The sequence below is a fragment of the Rhincodon typus genome, chromosome 34 (genome assembly GCF_021869965.1).
Source record: "Rhincodon typus isolate 14 chromosome 34, sRhiTyp1.1, whole genome shotgun sequence".
In the NCBI taxonomy this organism is placed as follows: domain Eukaryota; kingdom Metazoa; phylum Chordata; class Chondrichthyes; order Orectolobiformes; family Rhincodontidae; genus Rhincodon; species Rhincodon typus.
This window is the reverse complement of record NC_063365.1, coordinates 2593634-2603437: the sequence shown is the minus strand read 5'-3', so window position 1 is coordinate 2603437 and position 9804 is coordinate 2593634. Positions and strand designations below refer to the sequence as shown.

General features: G+C 44.8%; 1 protein-coding gene across 3 annotated transcripts in view; it reads right to left on the bottom strand.

Annotated features, from left to right (window-relative positions):
- Positions 1-1140: 1140 nt before the first annotated feature.
- Positions 1141-9804, bottom strand: part of pdlim1 (PDZ and LIM domain 1 (elfin)) — a 97719-nt gene continuing 89055 nt past the window's right edge. For 2 of the 3 annotated variants that reach the window (XM_048616332.1, XM_048616331.1), the window contains exons 5-8: positions 9003-9308; positions 4846-4997; positions 2534-2651; positions 1141-1527 (exon numbers count right to left, since the gene is read on the bottom strand). In XM_048616332.1, coding sequence (XP_048472289.1) covers positions 1338-1527; positions 2534-2651; positions 4846-4997; positions 9003-9308 — 766 coding nt within the window. In that variant the 3' untranslated portion in view covers positions 1141-1337. The remainder of the gene's footprint in view (positions 1528-2533; positions 2652-4845; positions 4998-9002; positions 9309-9804) is intronic. The other variant, XM_048616333.1, reaches the window with a different exon arrangement.

The following is a 9804-nucleotide window of genomic DNA, read 5'->3' as shown; positions in this document are numbered from 1 at the left end:
GCTGACCAAGAAATGGAAGTTGGGTTAGATTGCACAGCTCTTTGCTATGCAGCACGCACAAACACACACACACACTCTCTGGTTAATTCGGCCGTGCTATAAATCCTCTCTGTAATAATTTGCAAAAGGGAATCGAGTCGATGCTTGAAAAAGAAAGATTTGCAGCATTCTGGCAAAAGAGCAAGGGTTTCTCGGATTACTGTCAATAGATAGCTGTCGTGTCAACTCTTTGAAAGAGCTAAGGTCCAAATGGCTTCCTGTGGACTGTAGGATTCAAGGCCCTCAATTTAAATCACTTCATCCCTGGTGACCAAGACTTCAACCCTGAACTCAGGAATTCAATACATAACCTATCTTCCTCTCTAACTTTCTCACCTCATCTAAGACATAAATCTGATCTCACTCTTGTGAAGCTATCTGGAATGTTTTTACACTGTTATAAACACTCCAGACGCCTCTGTATAAAATAACGTTGTAATTGGAGATGCTGCGATAAGTTGTTGCTATTTCTAGCGACTTCATTGATGCTCTGGGGATCTGATCCATACAAAGCACCATCTCAATGTTTAACCTATGCCAGGTTAACTGACCTGAGCAGGCTTAACCAAAACAAACTGCAGCAGGTCTGGCAGCAACTGTAGAGAAAAATCAGAATTAACATTTCGGCTTGAGTGATCCTTCCTGAGATGCTGCCAGACCTGCTGAGCTTTTCCAGCAAGTTGTTTTTGCATCCGCAGTTCTTTTGATTTTTATTGCGCTACAACTTAATTTGGCCTCTTGCTAGAAATGTGAAAGTGCCCAAGAGTCTTATAGACTGTTATCTTAAGCCTTACCGAGAGGCATTGGGCGAAAGGTTATGCGAGGACTGGAACTGGCTCAGTAATCATGCTTCTTGCAGTTCAATACTCTTTTAATATTCGCTCAGCAAACTTGTACATGAGTACTCAAGGTTTAGATGAAGCTGTGAAACTGGAGAGCTCATCAATGAAGTGGGAAGAGCTGTGTCCTCTGGAATTATACCGCTGGTCAGCAAGAGGGTGAGGAGAGCACAGTCCCATAGGAGGTCAGATGGGACAAGAAAAGACCAAAACAAACCAAAAGGACAAGGTGAATGAAATATGAAGGACTTAGGAAACAAAGTGGTAACCAATTGTAGTTTAGTGGTGTCTCATTACATTCTAGAGGCATTTGTATTGAGTGCTTACAGAAATCTGTTACTATTTTTTTCAAAAAATGGTGTAACAAATGTAATTAGTGGTATCTTCTGTACATAGGCAGGCATGCAAGCACGGTCACTTATTTCACAGGGTTTGGAAGATAGTGCTTTCGATTGTGGCTTATGATTTAGGGAAGACGGTGACGACATCATAGCCCTCAGGGGCTGTGGTACGCTCCCTGGCGTGCTGTTCACAGTAGATCATGTCTCCAACAAAGAAATGTCCTTTCTGCTTCAGATTTGTTCCACAATCAGTGCAGGTGTAGCACTCAGGGTGACGGAACTGGTCACGAACTTTCACAATTATCCCCCTGCAACATTGCAGAGACAAGAAATTAATTCATTCAGGATGGCCATTGATGCCCAGCTTCGACCCAAATCACTTGCATTTTGTAAAACTTTCGCCCCACTTGGTCTCTTCCCTCCCTTGTTTTCTCCCCTCCCCTTCCTGGTGTCTAGAATGTTTCCCTGTGTTTTCTTTTTTCCCCTCTAGCTGTGACCTGTACTGATTACAGCAGTACTCAGTCGTTGCTGTGATTTGGAACTGGATTCTGGCTTAATGATATGGAGGCCAATTTGCAGTGAGCCTTGCTGTTGCATTGTGGGGATCTATGGAGACCAGAAATCTCCATCTTTGCAATTGTTACTGAATTGGTCATTGGTCAGTCTAGAAGGTGAGTGCAGATGGGATATGCAACCACATTAGGCATCACACCACAATCCAAACCTGTACACTTTTTCCAATTACCTTTTCCATTCAGGAGCAGATACCCAGAGGATTTACCTTCCTCTTGTCTCTCAGGAACCAAATCGCTGACCACTCCTGTATCTGTGTCTCAGGTACACATTGTGTGAGATTATAGGTCTGAAGAGTTAATACTAAGGACTGCGTTAAGCTCCCGCCACTATGATGATGCCATACGGGCAAGTGTGAGAATGTGACGTGCAGCAGATACATGGGAATACCATCTCCTGCACAAATCCCTCCAATCCACACATCATCCTGACTTGGCCTCGACTTTAACCAATTAACATTTTGCTCAAAATAAAATGGCAATTGAGCTACTGGCCCAGGAAAAATGATACTTTATAAAATCCCTGCCTCCGATTCTGCCTGCCTTCCTGAAAGTTTGTGAATGATCTAGTGGAATTAAGGTAAGCTGAAAACCTCCCTGCCAAGTCCTGCCACATATTTGCTGAGAATTTTTAACTCATTTATTAAAAAAAACACTGATCTCCATGATTCCCTGTATCACCTCTTTAGGGTCCCCCCTTCATTCCCCACCCCCCAACCACAGGATGGTATTGCCCACTTACACTATTCCAGAGCCACAGGTCTCACACACGGGCAACTTCTGCCCACTGCCAACCGAGGAACCGACCTTCGTGGCAGGGGCTTTCACTTTGCGGAACCCAGACGGTTTATCTGGCTGTTCTGAAAACATCAAGACGAGGACATGGTCATAAAATTATTCCATTTCATACTTGCAATAGTTACTGCCCCCAACATTTACCACATCTCTAACATCCCTAAGTCAAGTAGTCAAGGCATCTCTCAAACCCACAATCGTGAACAGTAGGGACAAAGGTAGCAGACTTATGGGTACACCACCAAACCAGTTCCCAACACCCCCACCCAAGTTCATGCCTTAGACATGCAATACCATTACACCATTTTCACTGGGTCAAACGCCTGAGACATTCTCCCTAACATCTGGGTCTACCTACAGCAGACAGACCTGCATGGGTTGAGGCAGGACACTAGCCACCATCTTCTCAACAACTCTTAGGGATATTTCATTGATGCTGGCTCCCCGATCCTGGAGAATTCATTAAAAATAAACTTTTAAGTGCATTTGTCTTGTGAACTGAGTCTCAACGGAGCAAGTTTATTCAGTGTTTGTTCCATTCCTTGCACCGGTCACCCCCCTCCCCTATCCCTGAGTCAGACTGTTGCTCTTTCCATATAGCCCCAATCCCAGTCTTGCAACTGTTGTTCAGTTTGGAATCAGACCTGCTGTCAGTTCATGGTCAAAAATTTGTACAGCTCCAGACATTTGGAATCTAATGCTATTCCAAGACTAGGGGTGTCCTTCGGTATAGCATTGAGGGTGTGCTGCATTCACACTAGTGCCCTCTTTCAGATGAGATGTTAAACCAAATACTGGGTCTAGGCCCAAACGTCAGTTTTCCTGCTTGTCTGATGCTGCTTGGCCTGCTGTGTTCATCCAGCTCTACACCTTGTTATCTCTTACTTTCTGGCCTGTTTGGGCAATGTGACAGAGCATTGACAAACTGGGCATTCTTGTTTTCCTACCCAAAATTCTTCCTTCAAACCAACAGTGATTGATGATCCATTCAGCTCATTTATCAGCTGGAGATCTCTCTACATGTAAAATAATTTCCCTCCACTTGCCTGCACTTTGAAACAAAATCCTTGGATTTGAAGTACTTTGGAGCATGTAATAATGGAGTGATTTGCCTACTTTGGCAGGAAGAATGAAAATGCAGGATATTATCCAAATGAGAAAAGACTGCAGAATGGTATGGCACAGAGCAGTCTAGGTGCCATTGTAAACAAAACACAAAATGTTAACATGCTGTTTCAGCGAGTAATTACAAAAGCAAATCGGATTGTTGACGTTTATCACAAGTATTAAAGCAGGGAAATCTTCCGACAACTACACTGGGCATTGGTGACCCTGCCAATAGAGGACAGTTTTGGTCCTGTTACTGAAGGAGGCACCTACTTCCATTGGAAGCCGTTCAGAGATGTTTCACTCGGCTGACTCCTGGCCTGATGGGATTTGTCTTGTGAAGAAACATTCAGCTTATACTCATTGGGATTTAGAAGAATGTCACTAATGCCCTTTCAGGGAATGAAATCTGCCATCCATAACCTGTCCGACCTACACATGACTCCATACCAACAGCGACGTGACTGACCCTTAACTGTGCTCTGAAATGGCTCAGCAAGCATAAGAACCAGGAGCAAGAGAAGACCATTCAGCCCCTCAAGCCTCCTCCCTCATTCAATATGATCACGGCTGATCGAACACTTCAATGCCTTTTCGCCATCCCATCTCCATAACCCCTTACACTACTGTTTGCCTTCATTGCTCAGTCCTTTGAGTATAGGAGTTCGGAATTCATGTTGAGGTTATATAGGCCTCTTCTGGAGTACTGTGTCCAGTTGCTGGGTATGGAAGGTTTGAGTTATAAAGAAAGGATAAGCTGAGATTTTTTTTTTCACTGGATCGTAAGAGATTGAGAGGTAACCTGATAGATTTTTGATTGCCAGTAGGGCAATCTAAATCTCTATCAGTCTCTACCTTAAACAAACTCAAAGACACATGTGCCACAGTCTCCACTTGCTTGCCTGCTCCCCATAACTCTTTAACCCATTACTCATTAAAAATCTATCTATCCCTTCGTTAAATTTATTCATTGTTCCAGCATCCACTCAATTCAAGGGCAAGCAGGGATGGGCGATAAACGCTGGCCTCATCAGGACACCCATGTCTGCTGAAAGAATAAAGAAAACAGAGAAGCTCCCTCGGGAGTACAGGCATAACAAGGTGCACGGTCTGACACTGTGGTCCATCTCATTGCAGGCACGGTGATCTTACCATTGCCCTCAGACTCCAGGATCTCCTGCAGCACACGGAATGAGGTGGATTGCCTGGGCAGCTCCTCCAGCTCCTGGTTCTCTTGCAGCATTTTGTAAACTTCAGACTCTGTATCCACGACAGATCTGCACGGCTGCTTCACTGGTTCGAAACTGGATGCAGGATGGAAACAAAAGACATGCCAGAGGATTAGGGACATCCGCATTCATTCCCTGATCATCAGGAAAAGTGCAGCATTGAGCAAAGTTTTCCCCTATGTCCGATCGCATCTAACAGTGAAGCATGATAGGAAAGCGATGCTCAAGTTTGTGTCGGATACAGCCAATGAGTCCCAGATTTCCACCAGAATGGAGACGATTGACTGAACATTCCTCACCAATAACACCTGCATGACTGAAAGTGAATGGGATTAATGTACAGACAAAATTTGTATTTTGTTACAATCCCCCACTTGCTGCATTTTGCTGGACAAACCATTATCAGGAGAAATTGTTATAATTCTACTGGTGAGCTCCACTTGTCAGAATGGATTCTGTAGAGTGTTTGCTATAGCATGATGTTTAAAGAGACACTACAGAAGATCAGGTGTGCGCCTTACTATATACCCAGCCCCATTACCAACTCACTGGTTAACACAGTGGTGCAATATGCAGTCTAGGCTGGTGTTAGGGCTCTTGTCTGTTGGCTGGAAAACCAGTGACAGTCCCACACAGCCTCCTCTGGGAGGCCTGCCATCACTGAATGAATTCTCAGGCACGTCCAAGCAGGTAAAGCTTTCCCCAGGCCCAAGGGTCCCGCGAGATGCTGGTCACCGGCTCAGAAAACTACAGTTTTTCCAACAGGCAGCACCACTGACACCCACCAGGGTCCCTGGATCGAGGACCAGCCCCGACTGTAACAGCAGGACAATTCCCAGAATTCCTGGAATTCCCTCCCTAATGGCATTGTGGGTCATCCTACAGCATAGCAGTTCAAGAGTACAGCTTACCACCACGTTCTGAAGGGCAACTAGGGATAGGAAATGAAAATGCTGACCAGCCAGCGATGTCCACCTCCCAGAAGTGAATAAAAAAAAGGAGAGGTTTTATAGGATGGGGTTAGGGGCAGGAGGGGTGTGGTGGTGTGGGATATCAGTAGCAAGAGTGGTGTTGTGGGGGAGAGCCCAGTGCTGGCTCTAAGACGGTCCCCTCTTCCCGACCTCACAGCCTTTGATCAGATTTTCTTTTTCTTTCTTTATTCATTCACAGGATGAGGCCATCGCTGGCTGGGCCAGAATTTACTGCCCATCCCTAATTGCCCAGAGGGCAATTAAGACTCAAATATTTTGCTGTGGGTCTGGAGTCACATATAGGCCAGACCAAGTAAGGATGGTATTTTCCCTCCCTAAAGGGCATTGGTGAACCAGATGGGTTTTTCCGACAATTGACAAAGGATTCATGGTCATCACTGGATTCCTAATTCCAGATATTTTTATTGAATTCAAATTCCACCATCTGTCATTGCAGGATTTGAACCTGGGTCTCCAGAACATTATCTGGGTCTCTGGATTAACATTCCAGCGATAATATCACTAGGCCATTACCTCTCCCCAATCAGGAATGTGATGCTAGCACAGAATGAATGGACTGAATGGCTTCCCCAAGCTAACCAAAGACAAACATGGGAATTTCTAGGGGCCTGGTACTCAACCCAGAATTCCATCAACAAACATGTGGAAATAGACCCCTTATACCAACCACTATGAAGCAGAACCGGAAATGAGACCAACCACCACATCAGACTGGACCCACATAAATAACTAGTGGGACAGACCAACAACGCTTTAATCGGAGGTACACTGATGATGTTACCTAGTACAGTGATGAAACGCCTGCAAACCAACCTACCAGCTCGACGAACAAATCAACAACCTCATCCAAAACCCAGGCTACATGTCTTCTCATCCCTGGAACCATTTGTGTAAATCTCCTCTGCACTCTCTCCAATGCGTTCACATCCTTCCTGTAATGTGACACCCATACAATAATGCAGCTGAGCTCTGACAAGTGTTTTGTATGGCTTTGAACTTTCAGATTAATTGGTCACTTTCCAACCAGCTGATGCACAGCTCTAAGCAGCAACGTCAGAAAACGTACTTAGTCCCTCTCAGTTCTGAATGGGAAAAGTCACCAATACAACCACAGAACATAAAACAAAACCGTATTTAACACGAAAGCAATGATGTATCAAACAGTGGAGAAGATCACATGTGGATGGTGCTGAGCTGGACTATAAAGACATTTAGAAAGCTTCCCGGGGGTGTTCCCTTGGGACTGAAAACAAAACATGCAGCAAATCACAGCGGGTCAGGCAGCATCTGTGGAGAGAGAGATGACAAGCTAAAGTTTCAAGTCTAGGTGACTCTTCATCAGAGTACAGATTCCAGTATCTGCAGTAATTTGCTCCTACATTATATTCCCTTGGGAGTTGGCCATCTCTCTCTCTCTCTCTCTCTCTCTCTCTCTCTCTCTCACACACACACACACACACACACACACACACACACACACACACACACACACACACCCCACTCGAGTGTTTTATTCGTATGAAATTCAGCTGGTGAGTAGCATTGATTATTCCACCATAGGAGGGTTCACAACCCAGTCCTATCCCATACTTACCTAAACTCAGTAATACTCGCCAATCAGTTGCCAGACATCTGCAGGCAACTTCCTAGTGAAGCAGCAATGAGATTGGTCATTGACGCCAGATCAAACTAACTCAACACAAAACAGAGAGCAATCAGCATTATAACAAGGTGCTGTATTTATCCATTAGTCAGCTGCTGAATGCTTAATGAAATCATTGTTGCTTTTCAAATATCAACAGCAAGATCACACAGATCATATCATAACATGCTGATAAAACAAACGTCACGAAAGTTAGACAGGTCATCACTGTGTCTCCCCATGAAGCAGTTCCTGGTGACTCAAAGGGTGCACAGTTTCATAACAATAATCATAGCACCAGCTAAAGTGAATGAGGAAACAGTGACAATTACTTGATGTGCGAGCTCCACGTGCCAGTCTTAACATATTTCAGATCTGCTTAAACAAACACAGAGAATGCTGGACAAACTCAGCAGGTCTGGCAGCACCAGTGCAGAAAGAAACAGAGTTTTGAGTCCAATATGACTCTTCTTCAGTTTATTAACTGTGCTAATTCTGTTTCTCTCTCTTGCAGATGCTGCCAGAGCTGTTGAGTTTCTCCAGCATTCTCTGTTTTTGTTTGAGATTTCTACCCATCCACAGTATTTTGCGTTTTGTCAGATATGATCAAACATGCTGTCTCCCTCATTGGCAACACTCTGGGTAGATGTCATTTTGACTTCAGGCAATCATAGCTTAAGGTGTTAATAACCCATTCATAAACTTCCCTTCCCCATTTTCCTTTCTGTACGTCAGTTCAATGTAGAGCCAAAAAGGCAACCTTTACACCATCACCTCAAGTCAGAATGAGCCACGTCCCTGCTCCGACAGGGATACCAGGGTAGGAATTCCATGCCCATCAAATCTCCCAGACTCTCTCAGCACTCTCAGGCACTTGTTATGTGGATACAGGAAAGCGTAGGTAAAGTAACATTGACTCGCAAACCCTGCCAACTCCACTTTATATTTCTCATGGTCCCGTCAATCTTCAAAACAACAAGATGGGGGATTGAATACCAAAGATCAGAGATTCCTTCCATTTCGCCATTAATCGTACTTGGGATTTAGGAAGGTGAGGGCTCAGACATCGGGTGGGGGGAGTGTAGAACTGACTCCCATAGAGGCTGATTGAGGTCAATAGCAGAGATCCCATTAAAGGGAAGATAGATAAACACATGAGGAAGGGAAGGATGGTTACAGTGAAGCACAAGTACCAGCAGAGATGGGCAGAATGGCCTGTCTCTACGCTGTACATTCTATGAAAGGCTGGGGAGGTCAGGACTCACTAACGTGGTATCCATGTAAAAGTGCCGTCCACTCCGTCCTGTCCACCCGTGACATACTGAGTGTATCCAAGCGTTCCCCCCAACCAAACAAAACCAAAACAAGAGCCCAGGCTGTGGTGATGTGCAAGTGTGCAGCAAAGAAAGAAAACCCACACGGAGGATAGCGCAGAGCTCGTGTTACCTGATAGCGGAAGGGCTTAGTGTTGAGATCTGTCCCTGCAAACTGTCCACAATGTTTTGTTGAGAATAAAGTTGCAGAGGAGAGTTAAACTGAGTGTGTAGCACTCGCAGACCCGGTACATCCACCTCCACAGGACCCGCTGCGCAGTACTGGGCTGCTTGCTTCAACTCCTCGGGTCCAACCCTGGGCCGGATGGGGATGGAGGAGGTGCTGTGCCTCCTGTATAAAGCTGATGGAGAGCCAGAGGGAGAAGGAGCATAGACCGTAGCAATGGGAGCTTTAAAGATTCCACTAGCAGACACTGGACTAAGGTGTAACATGTTTAATTTAAGGAAAGATGGATGGTGAAGAGAACAGATGAATGATTTCATAAAGCAAGTAATAGCACGATGATGGGGAAAAAAAGAGAGAATCACTGTCAGGACTTGAGCAAGTATTAATCCATCAGCAATCTTTGTCACAATTACAGAGTGCAATATCAGAGCCAGTGTTGTCACCAGGATTACTTTTTCCTGGACTGAGAATTTTCCAAATTATTAGCATGTTTTTTGTGTAATAGTCGTTTTAGGAAAACTTTCTCTTTCTTACACTTACACAGTTTCAGGACCAGTTGCTGATTAGTGAACAGATCATCTGACTGCTTCACATTAGGACCTATCAGAAGTAGGCAGTCAGGTCACTGATTCACTAAAACTGTTCTCAATCTAATTTTTTAAATTGTTCCCAACTTCAGTAACAGGTCTGTACCCACCAGCACTGTACCCCAGTGTTACACAGTCACAGACCTGCCCCCACCAGTACT